Source organism: Gigantopelta aegis, chromosome 14 (genome assembly GCF_016097555.1).
Source record: "Gigantopelta aegis isolate Gae_Host chromosome 14, Gae_host_genome, whole genome shotgun sequence".
NCBI classification, from domain to species: domain Eukaryota; kingdom Metazoa; phylum Mollusca; class Gastropoda; order Neomphalida; family Peltospiridae; genus Gigantopelta; species Gigantopelta aegis.
In genome coordinates this window covers 34,868,364-34,889,849 of record NC_054712.1, presented here as the reverse complement: position 1 = coordinate 34,889,849, position 21,486 = coordinate 34,868,364, and the positions used below count along the sequence as shown (strand labels likewise).

General features: G+C 35.8%; 1 protein-coding gene across 2 annotated transcripts in view; it reads left to right on the top strand.

The window, feature by feature from the left end:
- LOC121388354 (anoctamin-10-like) overlaps positions 1-20,638 on the top strand; it is a 35,972-nt gene extending 15,334 nt beyond the window's left edge. For both annotated transcript variants that reach the window (XM_041519652.1, XM_041519651.1), the window contains 8 exons: positions 138-710; positions 2,749-2,804; positions 3,393-3,467; positions 4,846-5,052; positions 6,523-6,714; positions 8,858-8,992; positions 14,120-14,236; positions 14,669-20,638. In XM_041519652.1, coding sequence (XP_041375586.1) covers positions 138-710; positions 2,749-2,804; positions 3,393-3,467; positions 4,846-5,052; positions 6,523-6,714; positions 8,858-8,992; positions 14,120-14,236; positions 14,669-14,734 — 1,421 coding nt within the window. In that variant the 3' untranslated portion in view covers positions 14,735-20,638. The remainder of the gene's footprint in view (positions 1-137; positions 711-2,748; positions 2,805-3,392; positions 3,468-4,845; positions 5,053-6,522; positions 6,715-8,857; positions 8,993-14,119; positions 14,237-14,668) is intronic.
- The last annotated feature ends 848 nt before the right edge of the window (positions 20,639-21,486 follow it).

Below are 21,486 nucleotides of genomic sequence, written 5' to 3'. Positions count from 1 at the left end.
TTAGATGTAATTTGATAGAAGATGATGATACCAGTCAAATTGTTCATAAGTGCAGTGGTGTATATTACTACAATAAATTTTGCATTCAGTAAAAAATGATCACTTAATTTTGCTGTTTTTTCTCATTTTTCTTCAAGGGAAAATCCAGAAATATTTTGGTGAAAAGATCGCCATGTACTTCGCCTTTCTAGGACTGTACACCATCTCCTTAATCCCACCCGCTCTTATCGGCATCATCTACTTCATCACGTACTGGCGCAGCGTCTACAGGGAGGCCATCTTCGCCGTGTTCAATCTCGTGTGGTCCACAATATTCCTAGAATCGTGGAAGAGATACTGCTCGGAGCTGAGCTTCCAGTGGGGAACCATGCAGTCGGTTGTCGCGAAGTTCGAAGAACCACGGCCTGACTATTTTGGGAAAATAGGAAAGAATCCCGTAACAGGCAAAGCGGAACCGGTCTATCCAAAACTTAAGCGAGTTCTGCGCTTTTACTTGGTGTCCCTGCCCGTGACTGCGATGTTTCTTGGCATAGCTTTCGTCTTTATGCTGACTTACTTCTGGATGCAGGCTTGGGCAGACAATGTTTATTTTAAGAACAAGACGCTGTTGCAGTATCCCATTATCTTCGCACCCACCATTGTGTATGCAATATCGATTGGTATACTGAATGCAATATATAGAAAAGTGGCCAGTTTGCTTAATGATTTTGGTAAGTCTGTAGTGATGCCATTTGGAATAGAAATAGAAAGTTAAAAATGTAATTGTAGCTGGCTATTACAATCTTCCATGAAATTGAATGTCATTCATAGTTCATCAGCTTGATACCAAAACGAAAGAAAGATATTATTTTATTGATTGAATTTGAATTTTGGCATAATACATTAAAAGTACCAACCAGCAAAGGCCGTGGGATGTGCTGTCCTGTCTGGGATAGTGCGTATAAAAAATCTGTAGTGGATTTTCTCTTTAAGACTACGAGTCAAAATGACCAAATATTTGACATCCAATAGCCGATGATTAATAAATCAATGTGCTCCAGTGGTGTCGTTAAACAAAACTTTATACATTAAAAGCTAACAGGTAATCATAAGCAATCAGGAATGAGCTTATGAACATATATCTTAATATGACATATAACAGGGTTATCAATATGACATTATTATAACAGGGGTTATCAATATGACATATAACAGGGTTATTGATATGACATATAACAGGGTTATCAATATGTCATATAACAGGGTTATTAATACGACATATAACAGGGTTATTTAATATGACATATAACAGGGTTATCAATATGACAAATAACCAGACCTGTCAACCTTTAGTCAAGAGAAAGCAGGAGGTGTGTGTTGAAAAAGCAGGAGATTTTGTCAAAAAGCAGGAGATTTTTTAAATTCACACAATTTAACCCAAAATCGCAAGATTAAAAAAAAAACATAATTACAATAAGTTATATGAATACTTTATAATGTCATATATACTTCTTAACCTTAGATCTTGGCATTAAAAAAAAAAAAAAATATTAATTTTTTTTTTTTTTTTTATGTTTTTTTTTTTAAGTTTAAATATTATTATGATTTAATACATATTTAAAAAAAAAAAATTTTTTTATCCAAAAATGTTAAGAACATGAACAAGAAGTAAAAAAATTAATTAGTACATTTACGATATTACACTTACAGCCTTACAGGTTGCGTTACATTATCATTTATGGTTAGTGTACCTAAGTACCAAAGACAAATTTATATAAATCTTATAAATTAATATTAAGTTTTTACTATAATGAGGAACGGTGGCGTGGTACTTATTTAAAACCATTATAATGATTCAATAAACATTGTATTTTCATTAATCATAAGTAAAACCTCATTACGTACTTTATGTCAATGTCAAACACAACATTTTTTAATTGTACAAAACTAATTTCTTGAAGTGTACCCTTATAACCAACATTTTACCGCACAAACATACAAAATTAACTGACACAAGTATATTTATACAACTAATTGGTATTTTCGTTGTCTTGCTGTGACATGTGATTTTAACATGCATCGTGTGTATCGCTGTCAACTCGGAGTCTGGCAGTTCAGATTTGTTATAGTTGCATTATGTAATCCAGTGGGAAGACATTTTACAATTCAGAGGTGTTATTAGAACTAAATTGCATAGTTTTTTTTTTTTATATGGCAACACTGAATGTCAATACACAGCCTGTTGAATTAGCGGCAACACGCTTCGTAGCCATTACGATGGACAACAAACATTATAATAACACGTCATTTTATAAACTCCATGTGCTTTTTTAACAATATAAATAGGCTATCCCACAATTCTCACTTCGGCAAAGGTTAAACAGTTGGGACAATTCGGCCTGTTAAATTCTCAGAAACCGAAAGTAGTCGACATTTTCCGAATAAGAAAAAAGGCAGAGTTACTTCCCTTCTGTTATTTTGACAAAAGAGGATAGATTTTTTTTTTATGCTTACAAAAATGTCATTTAACAGGAGAAACTGTCTCCCGCACAGGTGACAGGAGATTTCATCAAATACCGGGAGACTCCAGCGGAATCCGGGAGGGTTGACAGGTCTGCATATAACAGGGTTGTCAATATAATAGTATTATATAATCTGGGTTGGTCAGAAAAACAAAATTTTTAATAAAAAAAATTTAACTTTAAATATTTGCTTTAGCACATGAAATTGAAAATACTGGATAAACATGATTCATTTCTTATTTTACAGAAAACCACCGATTGCAGTCTTCATATGAAAACCACCTTATCATGAAGTTAGTCCTTGTGAGTTTTACTGTTTTAAATTTATAACTAGATCTAACAACAATTTTGTAAAATGTTCAGCATATGAATTTTTCAATTGTTTAGTTAACCTACTGATTATTGGTTTAATTTTTGACAAAAAGTATGCCATTGTAGATACAAGTTTATAATTTTTACTCATATTTTTACTTAAATTGTTTACTATTAAATAAAATAATGTTTATATGTGAAAGCGGTCTTATTTTCATGGGTTTTTAAAACTTTTATGATTTTTTAAAGCAGTTAATGTTGTTTAAAATTAATGAAGTCATGTTTACTTACATGCCTGTCGGTTATTAGTTCTGTAACTCCATCAGATGCAGGGATGGCACAGTGTAAAAAATAGTGGTACGGCTCGCCTTTCAGATAGCTTGTAAGGACATTTTCACAGATAAAACAAATGTAACCCACACACACACACACACAAAATGGTACAGCCATCTTTGAAAAATGGTATGGTCATTTTTCACGTCTGCGCAGGCCCTGAGATGGGGAGTAATATTGCAACTCGGCGATTTAAGCATAACATGGTTAATTTTAACACAAATTATTGATGTCTGATTCTTGCAGTTTGATTTCGTCAACTGTTTTATCTCGTTGTTCTACGTGGCGTTTTATCTTCAAGATCGGGCCTTGCTCCGTAGTGTAAGTATAGCTGTGTTTTTTAGTGCGTGGTGTTTGTGATGTTATGGACATCTGTGTCAAACTTTTATTGATCATTAGGTTCACTTACTTTATCTTCTTTATCTTGTTTATCGAATACAGCATCATCCATATTTTCCCCTTCACTATCCGAATTGGGCATCATAGCATTTCCATGAGGATTTTGGGTGGGGTTTTTTCTGAGTACTACAATTTCATCTGGAGGTTTTCTTCATGAAAGGAGAAAAGCATCACCATATTGCATACTTACTACTGATAATCGATAATGATGCTATTGTATGTCACCGATTCTTTACAAAGCATATAGGAATGTTTAAAACTATGTTTTGACCTTTCTGAAACATTGTCAACCAACAATTTTGATGGGTATGCATTGGAAATTTTTATGACACAGACTTTTACCCATTTCACCTTCTGGGAAAATAACTGCTGTCAATATCAAACATGACTTTAAAGATGGGGTGGATTCAGAAGAATGCGAACGAACAGCTTTTTATTAAAAAACATTTGCATGCAGTTCTTTGATAAATGTTTTTTTTTTTTTTTTTTTTTTTTTATATTGTTAAATTACACATTACTTAAATCTTTCTGCTCAAGTTATCAATTTTGTCAAATCTAAAATGTTTTACTCATCCTGGTTTTGAAAAAAGATAGTACGTACTTCTGAAACTAATTAGCTTAAATAGACATCACAGTGAGGGGAGTGATTTATTGCTCCCTTAACTTAGATTATGGGGAGCCATTTAAGACATCACCACATTGATACCATATAAATTATCTAATCTAGCGACCAAATTTAATAGTAGACTTTTCTTTATTAATTATATTAGAGATGCGCATCAGAATTTTAAAGGCCCACTATTTAATTTTTGGATGTAAATTTCAAAATTGTCCGCTAATTTTTTTCTGTCCCGGGACAAGCCCCTGGCTATCCAGAGACAGGCCAGGGATGGACATGCTCGAAACTTTAGTGGTACATGAGCATGTAAAAATTATTCGCACTCGCACCATATAAATTGACATGCTAAAGGGAGCTAAAAATTATTCTTCTGGAACTCATTTCAGTGGAGTGATGGGGAGCAAGAGTGATAGCTTCCCTCAAACAGTGAACCTTAATTGGATATAAGCACGAAAATAAGTTGAAATGAAATGAAATGCTTAATTTGTTTATTTTATTACAGCAATGGGGATAAAGACCAGGGCCCCGTTCCACGAAGCGATCTTAGGGCTAAGATTGCTTCGTGGAACGGGCCCAGATTATTAAAAAAAGAATTACAGATGGGAAGCTAGAGTGATAGCTTCCCTTTAACGATGAGCTGTGCTTTAAATGTATAATTTTTTTAATTTTTTTAAAATACAGCATCTGGCATGTTTGCTGATTACGTCTCAAGTGACTGGTCAGATCAAAGAGGCAATGGTGCCATTCTTTTTCGTGAAGCGGCGATCCCAGCAAATGGAGAGAGCCATGAAGAAAGCAGCATCTTTCAAGACCGGTGAAGGAACGCCCGAGGTCGACTACACAGTTCAGAAACAGGCCAGCCTCGAGTCCACCATGGATCAGTATGAGGTACTGGGGTTATTTATGTACTTAGTGCAGAAAGTCAGGGTGTATGCCATCTTCTGTGGTTGTAATAAAATCCCATGCTAGTATTAGTCCCCTACCGGTCCAACTAGAGGGGACAATAGGTTTCATGTCTGTCTGTCCGTCTGTCTCACATATAGTTTTGCAGATGTCTTTTTAGAATGCCTTGAGATATTGAGCTGAATTTTTGTATATAACTTTATCATTAACTGATACAGATCAAGTTTGACTTTCGTGGCGATTTAACCATTTTTGACGGAGTTATGGCCCTTGAACTTAGGAGATATAAAAATTTGTTTTCCGCACTTTTTTTTCAGAAAGCCTTGAGATATTGAGCTGAAATTTTTTTTATAGCTTTATCATGTACTGTTACAGATCATGTTTGACTTTCATGGCAATTTAACCATTGCCCTTGAACTTAGGAGATACAAAACATTCTTAGGTTCGGTAGGGAACATGTATTGCTTTAGCAGTTCTCTCAGAATGTACCGGCCTCGGTGGCGTCGTGGCAGGCCATCGGTCTACAGGCTGGTAGGTACTGGGTTCAGATCCCAGTCGAGGCATGGGATTTTTAATCGAGATACCGACTCCAAACCCTGAGTGAGTGCACCGCAAGGCTCAATGGGTAGGTGTAAACCACTTGCACCGACCAGTGATCCATAACTGGTTCAACAAAGGCCATGGTTTGTGCTATCCTGCCTGTGGGAAGCACAAATAAAAGATCCCTTGCTGCCTGTCGTAATAAGAATAGCCTATGTGGCGACAGCGGGTTTCCTCTAAAAACAGTGTCAGAATGACCATATGTTTGACGTCCAATAGCTGATGATAAGATAAAAAAATCAATGTGCTCTAGCGGCGTCGTTAAATAAAACAAACTTTACTTTCTCTCAGAATGCTTGTTTAGCAATGAATAGCTATCCATCCTTCCATCCCATCTCCATCCCCATCCCCAACCTATCCCATCCCTTCCCACCCCATCCCAACCCTGTCCTGTTCCATCCCATTCCCCATCCCATGCCATCCCATCCCATCCCATCCCATCCATGTCCCATCCCTGTCCCATCCACATCCACATCCACATCCACATCCCATCCACATCCGCATCCCCATCTGCATCCACATCCACATCTCAATCCGCATCCCCATTCCTACCCGCATCCACATCCACATCCACATCCACATCCACATTCCCATCCACATCCTCATCCACATCCACATCCACATCCACATCCACATCTCATCTCCATTCCAATCCACATCCACATCCATATCCATCCCATTTGTTCATCACTAGCAATGAGCAGTTGAATTGTTTAATAATTCAGTAAGCATTTAAAATAATTCTTCATGGTGAAACAATTTAATATTTTTCTGACAAAGACAGTCTCAAGAAGTATAAACAAAACCAGTTGATCAGATAGTATCATTTTATTTTTATTTGTTATACTTAATCAGGGCACAATGGACGAATACTTGGAGCTGTTCCTGCAGTTCGGCTACGTGTTCCTCTTCTCCTCTGCCTTCCCATTGGCTGCTCTGTGGGCCCTGCTGAACAACATTACCGAGATTCGAACAGACGCCTTCAAAATGTGCCGCATCTTTCAGAGACCATTCGCAGAGTCTGCTTCTGGTATTGGGGCCTGGCAGGTGAATGGAAAATTTCATATATACTGTAAATTTAATCTTAAAATATTAGCGACCTTAACATTTAGCGCAATCCAAATAATTGACATATTAGCGACATAGAACTTTAGCGAGGTTATATCAGAAACTAAAAAAAAGTTGTAGAATCAGCTGAAATAATGTTTTTGAAGTAATGCAGCTTACAGACATCTTGAATTTAGTAGAAAATTGCAATAACGTGCATGCTAACTAGTGTACCGGCCTCGGTGGCGTCGTGGCATGCCATCGGTCAACTGGCTTGTAGGTACTGGGTTCGGATCCCAGTCGAGGCATGGCATTTTTAATCCAGATACCGACTCCAAACCCTGAGTGAGTGCTCCGCAAGGCTCAATGGGTAGGTGTAAACCACTTGCACCGACCAGTGATCCATAACTGGTTCAACAAAGGCCATGGTTTGTGCTATCCTGCCTGTGGGAAGCGCAAATAAAAGATCCCTTGCTGCCTGTCATAAAAGAGTAGCCTATGTGGCGACAGCGGGTTTCCTCTAAAAAAATCTGTGTGGTCCTTAACCATATGTCTGATGCCATATAACCGTAAATAAAATGTGTTGAGTGCGTCGTTAAATAAAACACTTCTTTCTTTTTTTCTTTGCTAACTAGTGTTGTTTACTATCCTTTTGGTTTAATCAATGGTATGTGCCTTCAATTAATCACAGACAAATCAAACACACAAAAGTTTTTTGGAACAGTGTGTTGTAGCCATGGGTTCAATGATTTTTAAAATGTACTAGCCATGATTAAAAATTCACTAGCCCTACTTTAAATAAATACAATTTTACTACTACTAATAATCAGATATGTCACCTAAATAGGGAGCTTAGTTTAAAAATCCTTAGATTGGGGTGGAAAGAGAGGGGCAGGATGTTCATATTTACAAAACAAAATATGTACATGCTGCATTTGACCAGGTTTTTTTCCCACTAGCCATCGGGCTAGTTATAGTAATTATTTACTAGCCCAACACTGAATATCACTAGCCATGGGAGTGGGGCTACCATAATCTAGAAGCCCTGGTTGTAGGTGTCTTTAAATTTAGTGTCATGAAATACTAGCGTCTTGCATGGCCTCGCTGAATTCGCTAACATTTTATGCTCGCTAACATTTCCTGATTTACAGTATTCTCATTTGACTAATTCACAATTTAACCTAAAGGCAAAGTTGTTAGGATTACAAGGGTTTTTTTGTGTCTAAAATTGCATGGCCTTTAAAACTAACTTTTATTGGCTCGTATCAAATTTAACTAGTCCTCAAATTGTCACATATATTTTCATGATCTATCGGTATTATATAATAGTATATAGTATAACCCCGCCTTATGATAATCAAGATTCTAACACATTACTTCACTACAAAAACCAATATTTACAAGCAGTAAAGTGAACTTAATGGGCATTTTCAATACATTTTGACCCAGTAAAGCATTTATTGTAAGACTTTTTTTATTGTTGAGTATGGAATGTTTTAGTACAATATATCTTCTATCAAATGTTTTTATATCTGTTGTTACTTTTAGTTTAAGTTTTTTTTTTTTAAATTGGTAGAAGACAATCTGCACTAAAATGTTTTGTGTTAGAAAGATACACATTTTTCTCAAATTGATGGTGGCTTGGCAGACTACCAGGTTACTTATAACTCTGCCAGTTGCGGATTTTAAAAACAATTGGCAAACTTTACAATTTTAATTTGGCAGATTTTTAATAATAATTGATATTTGGTGGGAAAATAGCTATAGGTTTTCAGGGAACATTTTGTTCAGTATCGCGTCGCGAGTTTCAAATTTAAAACATTAAAACAGTAGTTGCTAATCAATTTTCAGTTGACCAGAGATATTGCTAAGCAAGATTTTGAAAACAAAAATGTTCCCTGGTTTTACATTTGTGATCGCCCAGAGCTAGCCCTGTCACCCTTACCCTTTACCTGACATCACACGCATACAGTTTGTATGACGTTGTCATGACATTAGTGTCCCAGACTCTATTAGAGTCTTTCTTGAGTCTAGATTCTAAAAGTTTTATAAGCACCAGGCCACATTCAACCAGTCACTTATCACTGTATGTGTGCTCTTGATAACACATGTACTGAATGCTTCTGTGATGTATATATTTCAGATTGCCTTTGAGGTGATAGGTCTGATATCGGTGATAACGAACTGCGCCCTCATCGGGATGGACCCGGAGGTTCAACACTTGATGCCATCCTCAATGAGCACTGTCAACATGGTGCTCATCTTCGTCGCAGTCGAGGTAAGTCCGAGAGAAATCACAGTGTTTCCTGTTGAACTGTGTAGCTGGATGAAATGGTAATGGGAATGTTAGCTGTTGTCATTCTTAACGATAAAGGGGCAGGACGTAGCCCAGTGGTAAAGCATTTGCTTGATGCACGGTCGGTCCAGGATCGATCCCCGTCGGTGGACCCATTGGGCTATTTCTCGTTCCAGCCAGTGCTCCACGACTGGTGTAACAAAGGCCGTGGTATGTACTACCCTGTCTGTGGGATGGTGCATATAAAAGATCCCTTGCTGCTAGTCGAAGAGTAGCCCATGAAGTGGCGACAGTGGGTTTCCTCTCTCAATATCTGTGTGGTCCTTAACCATATGTTTGATGCCATATAACCGTAAATAAAATGTGTTGAGTGCGTCGTTAAATAAAACATTTCCTTCCTTCTTAAGAATAATATTACCAGTGTTTCTTTCTTTTCTGGGGCAGGACATAGCCCAGTGGAAAAGTGCTCGCCTTATGCGCAATCGGTATACGATTGATCCCCATTAGGTTATTTCTTGTTCAGCCAGTGCACCACGACTGGTGTGTCAAAGGCTGTGGTATGTGCTGTGGGATGGTGCATATAAAAGATCACTTGCTACTAATAGAAAAATGTAGCAGGTTTCCTCTCGAAAACCAAATATCAGAATTACCAATAACCAATGATCAATAAATCAATGTGCTCTAGTGGTGTCATTAAACAAAACAGACTAACTTTCTATAACATTTCCTCTCCAAGACCAAATGTCAGAATTACCAAATGTTTGACATCCAGTAGCCAATGATTAATAAATCAGTGTGCTCTAGTGGTGTCATTAAACAAAACATACTATAACTTTCTATAACGTTTCCTCTCCAAACATACTATAACTTTCTATAACGTTTCCTCTCCAAATGTCTGAATTACCAAATGTTTGACATCCAGTAGCCAATAATTAATAAATCAGTGTGCTCTAGTGGTGTCATTAAACAAAACATACTATAACTTTCTATAACGTTTCCTCTCCAAGACCAAATGTCTGAATTACCAAATGTTTGACATCCAATAGCCAATGATTAATAAATCAGTGTGCTCTAGTGGTGTCATTAAACAAAACATACTATAACTTTCTATAACGTTTCCTCTCCAAACATACTATAACTTTCTATAACGTTTCCTCTCCAAGACCAAATGTCAGAATTACCAAATGTTTGACATCCAATAGCCAATGATTAATAAATCAATGTGCTCTAGTGGTGTCATTAAACAAAACATACTTTAACTTTTTTCTTTCTTTTTCTTAGGACAGGATGTTGCTCAGTGGTAGAGCTCTTGCTTGAGGTGCGATGGGTTGTAGGATCGATCACACTTGATAGACCCAGATTTTTCTCCATCCCAACCATGAGTGATAAATCAAAGGTTGTGGTATGTACTGTCCTGTCTGTGGGAAAGTACTTATAAAAGATCTCTCAGTTCCTTGTGGTATGAGTAGCATATGTGTTGGCAACAGGTTTCATCTCTCACTATAGACCAGGGCCTATGCTTATAAAACTTTTAAGAGTCCAGACTCGACCTCAAATAACGTCACACGCATGCAATTTGTATGGCGTTGTCATGACGTTACTGTCTCAGACTCTATTAGAGTCTCGAGTTTAGACTCTATAAGTTTTATATGCACTAGGCCAGGTGTTAAAAAAGGACTACATGTTAGATGTTAGACACCATATAACCGGCTTCGGTGGTGTCGTGGTTAAGTCATCGAACAAAAGGCTGGTAGGTACTGGGTTTGCACCCCAGTACTGGCTCTCACCCAGAGCGAGTTTTCACAACTCCATGGGTAGATGTAAGACCACTACACCAACGTCTCTGTCACTAACAACATACCACTAACCCACTGTCCTGGACACACAGCCCAGATAGCTGAGGTGTGTGCCCAGGACAGCGTGCTTGAACCTTAATTGGATATAAGCACAGAAATAAGTATAAGAAGAAGATACCATATACCTGAAGTTTAAAATGTGCTGAGATGTCGTCACACAAATATTTCTCTTCTTTTTTGTGTGCGTGTGTTGTTTTCTCTGGAAACGTGCACACACCAACCTTTTACTGCTAGTTTGGAAAGTTGCCTTTGTGACAGCATGTTCCCAAAGTGAAAGTAAATTACAGGCGAGTATTTTACTGGTGTTTGCATTTTACTGGTGTTTGCATTTCATTGCACTGTAAAAGCCAGTTGCATACCTGAGTAAAAACATGTTTTCCCTAAATGTGTTTTTGAAATCAAGCATGGTTTGAATCGCTAAACATGTTTAGCTAAACAGGTGCAACACTTTTTTTTTTTTTTATTGCATTCCAGCAACACAGACTGTAAAACAAATATACAAAACCACATTTTTGTTTTGGGAAAACATTTATTTGCTCTGTTGTGTACATTAGGCTTTAGCTGATGTCATTTGTTTATACTGTCCTGTTTGTAGTGGGAAAGGTCACATAAAAGATCCCTTTCTGCTAATGGAAAAAAAACTTAGCAGGTTTTTTTTAAGATTGTCAGAAATACCAAGTGTTTGACATTCAGGCCCCATGCTTATAAAACTTTTAAGGCCGATTTCTCATCGCCGGTTTAAACCTGATTTGCTGTTTAAACTCTATTCAAACTCAGCTCAGCTGAAATTCTCATTTTTCGTAGCAAATCAAATTTGAATCTTGGATCCAAATTTTCTTAAACCAGGTTCAAGGTAAACCTCGAAATCGGGCGTTTAAGGTCTTGATCCATGGAAATATAGCTGACTTAGATATTGACAATCTTGAATTCTTGCAATAAAATTGCCATATTCTTAAGGTGCCACATGTTTTTAAGGTACAGTTTGATCTGTTTGATGCATACATTGAAGATGAATTCCTGCAACGATTTAAATTTTTCAAAGGAAGGTGTGAATATGGAAATTATCTTCTGTGATAATTTATAACTTGTAAACATGCAGCAAATACTGTTGACATTGAGGTTTCTCGCAATAGGTTTATTTCAAATAGTTTGTGCAGATTTAACTTCATTGAGCATAGCAAGTGCAAACCATGCAATATGGCATACTACATTGGCTACTGCAGCACGACATGCATGCAGGTGATACAAGTAATACATAAAATTTCCATCTGGTGATGAGATTGATCGTACCAAACCAGATGTTGTCACATGTAGTGAATTCCCAGGGGTTGTAGGTGCAATATAATATACATAGTGATTTCCCTAGAAATTAGGCAAGGCATTGTAGACCAGGGCATTTTTATTATTTCCAGCATGTTCGGGGCAGCGGTTGCACTCTGACGTACCTTTTGGAGATTGGAATACCATCTAAACAAACTCATTGAGGTCATCCACTGGGCCCGTTATCTGGAAACCTAAATTTTTATTTTCATTTATACCGACTCCTCTCTGACTAACTACTAACTTACTGTCCTGGACAGACAGCCCAGATAGCTGAGGTGTGTGCCAAGGACGGCGTGTTTAAAACTTAATTGGATATAAACCGTTAAATTAATTGAAAAATAAATATGCTATTTTTTCTTTCCATTGTAATGATACTAATGGAAAAATTTAAAGGGTTTCATCTCTTAAATATATGTCACAAGCATTACCAAATGTTTGACATCCAGTAGCCGATGATAAATAAATGGATGTGCTCTAGTGGGAGTTATTTATATTATAGTTAAACAAAACAAAACTGTAGTCTGTAAAATTTATTTTTCTTTTCTAATTTTCTTGAAGGATCCTCCACCGCAGTGTGAATACTGTCAATGTACACTGGTGGTTGACAATTTTTTGGTGGAGTGTAATCATTTTGAACAAACACAATTTTTTTTATTTGGAAGACAAAATGTAATTGAATCATTTCAATTTCACCCACAACTTATTTTGAAATTTGTACATGTTGACTTTTATTAAATGTTTTTATTTTAATTTTAAGATATTTTCAATAATAACAAACGACTTAACAATAATTTGGATGTAAATGGCCGCAGATCTTTATTACCACAATACATAATAATAAAGCCATATGGAGAGCAAGGAAATAGTTTATTTAACGACACACTCAACACATTTTATTTATGGTTATATGGTGTCAGCCATATTGAGAGCAGGTCCATATAATGTAACCATGGTACCGTCCTTTAGGGTGGACCATAGCAGGACAGCCTTCCAATATGCACATTATCATCCATTAAAGGCTTTTGTAGGAGATATCATTGGCATTATAATTTGTGACATCTCCGCAGGAGATATCGCTTCTTATAATCTTGATTGGTCAAATTTTAATCACAAGACAATGTTTTGTTACAACACTGTGTTTGTTTCAGCGCTAAACCTACCATTAGTGACGTCAGGCAACTGTCGTTCTGCTAGTTAACGAGTCTGCCGCTGACATTCAACCCACATTACTGATATTGTTTACAACTGTCGCAAATGAAAAGAGTGATAAAGGATAATAAAAAGAATACCCCCTTCGTGTCTTGTGATATCATAATTTATCAGCACTCGTTGATAAAAGTATAAAATTCTCGGCAAGCCTGGGATTTCCTACTTTTATCAACTCGTGCTGATAAATTATATCACAAGACACTCGGGGGAGTATCCTCTATGTATAATCCACCGGCCTCGGTGGCGTCGTGGTTAGGTCATCGGTCTACAGGCTGGTAGGTACTGGGTTTGGATCCCAGTCGAGGCATGGGATTTTTAATCCAGATACCGACTCCAAACCCTGAGTGAGTGCTCCACAAGGCTCAATGGGTAGGTGTAAACCACTTGCACCGACCAGTGATCCATAACTGGTTCAACAAAGGCCATGGTTTGTGCTATCCTGCCTGTGGGAAGTGCAAATAAAAGATCCCTTGCTGCTAATCGGAAAGAGTAGTCCATGTAGTGGCGACAGCGGGTTTCCTCTCAAAATCTGTGTGGTCCTTAACCATATGTCTTACGCCATATAACCGTAAATAAAATGTGTTGAGTGCGTCATTAAATAAAACATTTCTTTCTTTCTTTCTTTTTTCATTAAAGATCGAGTCTATACACTAAATGTTTTATTAGTATGGGCTCTATCATTACATAAAACAATCATTTTTCTTTCATTTATTATTTCCAGCATGTGGTATTAGCTGTGAAGGCAGCGGTTGCATTCTTCATCCCAGACGTACCTAGATGGGTGGAGGTGGAGATGGCGCGGGTGGAATACCAGTCTAAACAAGCACTCATTAAAGAGGTCAGTGTTACAGTCTATTAATCTAAATTATACTGGGCCCGTTATCTGGAAACCTAAATTTTTATTTTCATTTATACCGACTCCTCTCTGACTAACTACTAACTTACTGTCCTGGACAGACAGCCCAGATAGCTGAGGTGTGTGCCAAGGACAGCGTGTTTAAAACTTAATTGGATATAAACACGTTAAATATAATTGAAAAATAAATATGCTGGGATGTTGTTTCTTCTTTCCATTCCTTCTTGTAATGATACCACAGGGAGATGTTTGCAGCCAGGATGAATCTCACAGTGACAAGGAGGGATTCCTGGTCTCTATAAAGTTTTTCTTCTGTGTTTTTCGGTGTTGGACAGTGAGCATCTCTGAGTTGGCTGTTGTTTAATATTGCTTTCCTAATGGTGTTGTTTAAAGTTGCTTTTCTTTGTGTTACAGAATGTTGCAGCCTCATATCGCAAGAAACAGATGCTGCGGAAAATGTTCTTGTCGAAGGAAAACTAATCAACTTAATAATACGTCTTTGAGCAGGAGAAACAATCAAGAGATTAGAACATCACTGTATCAAAGGAGTTATTTATATTATAGTTAAACATACAGTTATATAAACTGTAGTCTGATATTTAAAACTTATTTTTCATTTTCTATATTTTCTTGCCATTTTAAAACAATTTTTGGTCAATGTTATATTTATTTAACAAATCTTTCTATTAATTTATTACAATATATTTAAATACTTATATTCATTGGTTGCAGTATTTTGGGTATGGTTTTTATGTCTTGAATTTTTATTCAGTATATTAATCTTTTTCTAAAATTTGCAATATTTGCAAAGAACCATAAGAATTTTGCATTTCTCTAATGATAAAAATCAAAATATAATTATTATTATTATTTGTTTTACAAAAGAAGCAACTTTCTCCATATTTGTGAGGAAAACAAATTGATGTACACTGGAATATTGATAAAACTAACTAACAGTAAAACTATTTAACTTGGTTGTAATCAATACAGAACATAAACCATCAGTCACATAATAATGGTTTTTGTATCCGACTGCCTACTTAACTAGGCAGTCCATAACAAATACAGCACATTTATTCTGAAAAGATATTATCTTACGGACAACTTTGATAGGAAAATCAAAATGGCTAAGAGAATTTTCCTTAGACTTTGAAAGTAAGAAGGAATTTTTCTAGCCTTCAATATATATATATTTTTTATCTTAGTAACTCTTAGGCTCTCAGGCAGCGCTTTTCTACCAGTATTTATTACTTATTTGTATTGTTGCGTGTTTGCTCATATGAGATTGGTGGCAGTGGGTTTTTTTTGACTTGATATTGTGCAGGTAGGCTTATTTGATGTTCATTCATACATCCATACATTAATACATGCAGTTATGCGTGCACATACACACACACATATACACACACACACACACACTATCCATCCATACATTTATAAATTCCATACATACATTAATACAAACTTACATATATGTTTTTAGGTTTTTTTCTTAAATACAAGTTGAATAAGCAGGAATTTTATTAATTCCCAAGTATTTATTTCTACTACTAGTATTGTATTCTCAAAGATCTATACGCTCACAAACTGGTTTCTTTTTGTTTTGTTTTGTTTGTTTTATAAGGTTTTGGGGCATTATTATTATTATTATTATTAAATGCACAATATCTTCAACATATCAGGCAGAATGTTATTTCATTTTATGTTTGATTATTCTTTGTTATATTTTGTTAATTTTTAGCTTGTTAACTATTGTCTATTTTTTTTTTTATCAAAATGTTTTTGCTTTTTGCATTTTAATTACATCTTGGCTGTTATTATCCAGGGCAGCTCTGACACTTGCCAGATTTGCCATATGCAAATTTAAGAAGCAACTGATCAATTTTATTTTAATTTGGTGAAATAGGTTTATGTAATAATTGACATTTTGTTACAAAATAACTTGGTTTCTTCTATTTTTGAAGTTTAATAAATAATTTGACGAAATTTTCTGCTTACCCAGAGCTAGTCTGGATTATCTCATACATTTTTGTTCCCTTCCTGTCGGTATCCTTCAGCCACTGACAGTCAAAGTACTAAGAGGGAATAGATAATCATTTTTGTTCCCTTCCTGTTGGTATCCTTCAGCCACTGACAGTCAAAGTACTAAGAGGGAATAGATAATCATTTTTGTTCCCTTCCTGTTGGTATCCTTCAGCCACTGACAGTCAAAGTACTAAGAGGAACTAGATAATCATTATTGAGAAATTATATACATTTTTGTTCCCTTCCTGTTAGTATCCTTCAACCACTGACAGTCAAAGTACTAAGAGGAACTAGATAATCATTTTTGTTCCCTTCCTGTCGGTATCCTTCAGCCACTGACAGTCAAAGTACTAAGAGGGAATAGATAATCATTATTGTGAAATTATATATCATGAATACTAAAAGATATGTGAATATAAATTTCAACTGTAACATTAAATTTTTATTTTTAAAGAAGGTATTAGCCCATATTGAGATTCAGGATAATTACAGGTTGATATATGAAGTTAGTTTCTAAAATGCGATACACGCCAATTTCCATATGTTGATGTTTACAGTGAAAGTTTACTAATGTTAGTACAACTGAGAATGACAGCAATTGAGTGTCAGTCATAAAGCGATCTATTTCCATTGAACAGGATCTTAAAAATCTGCTTTGCTCGATATATTACGGTATGTCATGTTACAGAAAAATAATTAGTTTTTCTCAAAATTATGTAAATGGATACTAGTATACATGTATATCAATTTTTGGAAATTAATTCTTCATGTCATTTATCATTTCACAGAATTAAGCATTTGTAATCAAGTAAACGTGTTCTAATTACAAAATAATCAAAACCGTGATTTGCATTTGGCCCTCTTTTCTTTTTCTCCCATTAATTCCCTCCAATTTTTTACTCAATCTGACAGCTCCTATCTTTCAACTTTTCTTTTTCTCTCTACTTCCACATCCCAATCCTTGTCTCTCCAACCATTATTTGTACCTGTCTCTTCCGACCATCCGTAACAAACTACCTGCTGTTCCACCAGCTTTTTTGCTGTTGGCTTAGTATGACGACTTCAGGGTATACAGTGGTCACTAATGGTATTGTTAAGATGCATTTGCATGCTCAAAAATATTGAAACAGCTCACAGGCAAATACAGTATATCTGTCAAATTCTTGACCAGTTTCCAGTATTTAATAAGTATTTTCCAGAGGTGGTTTGGCCCTGTATAGAGGTCCATAATGACTAAATTTATGCATGTTCAGGACGGTAAACGATCGCAGATGCTTGTTAGACTGGTTTTTACATGTAAATGAATGCCACAAGATAATGAGTGCCTCATATAAGAATAACAATACAAACATTATGATGTCATCGGTTGCTATGCAACCAACTATTCTCATAGGAGGTACTCTTATCGTGTGGTGTTGCCGAACATTAGATGAATGTGATATGATAGAAAAAGATGGTACTAATAAAATTGTTCACGAGCAGCTCGGAGCCCTTCACCTCCTGAACATGTCAGAGATACATGTATGCACCAGTTATGGTCAAAATTGTTCTAGTATTTTGTTACAAGGTTAATTAGGACCAATTTATGAGTATTAACATTGTCATGAGCACACAAAGCATACTTTTTTTCTTCTGTTTGTTTGATAGGTCCTTGCCTTTCTTAAAAGTGTACTTCATAAACGTAGATTTTGTAAGGAAATGTTTTTATAAGATTTTTTGCTCATTTTAAAAGTGTGAGCTAGGATTAATATGTTTAAGTCTTGTAAAAATGTTGACAATTGTGGCTCCCTTAAGACCTGATTCCACCTAAGTGTTTCATGCCACATTTTCAGGTGTCGTGAAATGACAAGCAAACACATTGGTCTTTTTAGCACTGTGGTCAACAATTTCCATCTTGATGACAAACATGGGCAGATAGTGCTCGAGATGACGTATCTCATTGGATGGTCAAAAAGGTATTTGATGTGAAACACTCTGGAATGCTCTTCACATTCAGGACATTTCATGCCATTGTGTCGGAGAGGGTATTTAAAAAATTATGCTGTGATGAAAACCATTTCAAGGTAATTCCTTTACAAAGCATTTTCTCGACGCGTGAATGCATCATGACAGTGTGACATCAAATGCTTACTGTATGTGAAATCAGGCTGTTAATGAAGACTGTCAGTGATGATTTACATTACTTGTTATTTATTTTGGTTCTTTTGGTTCTCCATGAAGTGGCCTATCTTTTTATTTGCATATTACTGGATCCAGTGGGGTTTTTGTTTTGTATTGTTTCTTTTTTGTTGAAGGGTGTCAACACTATATTGTTTCTATATATTTTTTCTAAAAGATATTTGTGGTATTAACATTATCTGTGGTATAACGTTTATCATTCAACGTTTACATTTCATTGTTCTTTGCTATGTTAGTAATTTTATGATGAAATATTTAACATGTTGAAGAATTAATTTAAATAGCATTTATTTCTGATATATTTCAATATACACTATGGCATCGGGTATGTGGCTAAGTGAGGTGTGCTGGTGATCTTTATATACCAGTCACATGAAAGTGGGAGTTTTGGTGCCAAAAAACAAAACAAATAAAGAACATATGGAGTTATGTATGTGGTCTTTAAAAACATATATATCATTATTCAGTGACGTTAATGAATTGTTCAAGTACTAATTATATATGATGGTGATGAGAATTTTATTCTGAGTCTGCAACACAGACTGGCTTTTCACTATTTTTTCTCTGTTAACCGAATATAATGTAAATACTTATTGTAATCTAATATGTTGCCATAGTTGTCAAACCTATTTTTATATCACACAGGAATGACATGTGCCATTTTGAAAACCCAGTAGTTTTTTGGCATACACATGTAGATCTGTATGTCTTCCGGGTACGAGAGTAGTGAGATTCTATTGTTATCAGTTATTCAGCGAATTCAGAATAACCCACCTAGTCCATGACATTTTTTTTTGTGTCTTCTATTTGCCATATTTATTATATTGTAACAAATACATTATATGCATTGTATATATTTAAAACTATAAATTAGTTTACAAGTTTGTAATAGATTAGTTTACATCACTTATATTATCTATTGTGAACATTTACTGGTAGTAGTCTTCACCAGGAGCAAAATCAAGGCAAGCTGGAGGATCCCTCTCCTGAAATAGTGCAAGGCGAGCAATTTTCTGCTCTCCTAAAACTTTTCAGGCGAGTGTGGAGAGAGGTGGGAGTGATAAACTCGCCTTTTCTGGCATACATTGGTAGTGCATGAAAATAGTTAATTTGGAAATGTAGTATTTTATAGAAACATAATAAAATGTTTGTATTATAAAAATATTTGAGTATTATTTTAGGTGTGACAAGCATAATATATGTGTGCAATAAATACTTTAAATCAATTTAAAACATGTAATTTAAAAAATAAAACTGATGCAAAAAAACAAAACTGACACTGTTGGATGGAAATGGCCACAGTCAAAATTAATTTTTTTACAGAAAGGAGAAAAAAGTGAATGACTTTTAACTTACTTTTTGTTAATAAATAAATAATATTTGGTGTATGCTACTAATTACTGGTACTGAAACATGAAAATATCCAAATCCAAATATTTTTGCCTCAAAGTTTTCAACCAATAAATATCAGCCAAATGGTCACATGACAAAATGGCCTGCTTCCAGTGGACTAAAGATTTGCCATCTCAAAGAAGAGATACATGTACTCTAAAACAATTTTAAAAATACAAAAACATTTTTATGCTGCCAAAACTGAGTTTGGTCATATAGGTCTGACAGCAACGAAATAACACTAGTATTTAAAAAGATCTTGAAAAATGAAACAAAACGACGTGTAATACTTATAGGAATGCAATTATTGAAATAAACCTATCAAACCAGGGTAATTTATTACTGCATGGGTATATTCAAGGAAGAGTAAAAGCGGTACTTGACCCTTCCAAAACCTTTTTTTTACAATTTGTTTCCAATTTTCACTTCACAAATGCCAAACTTATATTGAAGTGCCTTGTTGCTCTGTGTAAGTACTAACAGTAAACCATGATGTTTTTCTGTGCTGAAGTGTAGATAGTAACAGCTTGATGTCAGTGTGTATTACAACACCATGCATATATGTGTCTTACTACCAGCTACTAGTTTTGCCACATACAGGATCGGATAGTTAACATAGTATTTTAAGCTGTTGTTAACCTTAAGCCTAATTCATTAAATTGTCGCAACTTTGCGATGGCTCAATGCAGTACAAAAAGACTTGCAAGGATGATGCCATGTTGCTTAACTGAGCTCTGTGAATCGAAGCCCTGATCACCACTGACACTGCCAAAATGCTAGTGCCTTTATTTTATCAACCGGCCTCGGTGGCGTCGTGGCAGGCTATCGGTCTACAGGCTGGTAGGTACTGGGTTCGGATCCCAGTCGAGGCATGGGATTTTTTAATCCAAATACCGACTCCAAACCCTGAGTGAGTGCTCCGCAAGGCTCAGTGGGTAGGTGTAAACCACTTGCACCGACCAGTGATCCATAACTGGTTCAACAAAAGGCCATGGTTTGTGCTATCCTGCCTGTGGGAAGCGCAAATAAAAGATCCCTTGCTGCTAATCGGAAGAGTAGCCCATGTAATGGCGACAGCGGGTTTCCTCTCAAAATCTGTGTGGTTCTTAACCATATGTCTGACGCCATATAACCGTAAATAAAATGTGTTGAGTTCGTCGTTAAATAAAACACTTCTTTCTTTCTTTTTTTTATTTTATCACGTTTCATCTGACTAAGGAAAAATTCAATTTGTCTAAACATTTCAAACAAAATTAGCTGACCCAAAGTTACAAAGTCTGTTTTGGTCTTGCGTGTGTGTACTACTGTAGCTACATACATTTACAACCATATATTTCCCTGTATTAGCCGACTCCTTGTATAAGTCAAACCAAAATATTAAGGGCCAAATTTACGAAGCCTGTTAAAACATGCGTTTAAGAAAACTTTTGTAAATTTAGCCCTTAATATTTTTGGTCCAGCTTAACTTTGGTAGGGCCTCTACATTATTTTTTATTCTTATTTGTCTGGTACATCGATATGTTCAACTGAAATTAAGAGGCAGCAGTAGTCATTGAAAATCAAAGAACTAATGAACGCACTGTTGTAATTTTAACAGAGTGAAAATCATGTTTTAACTTAGTAGAGCGGCTAATGGC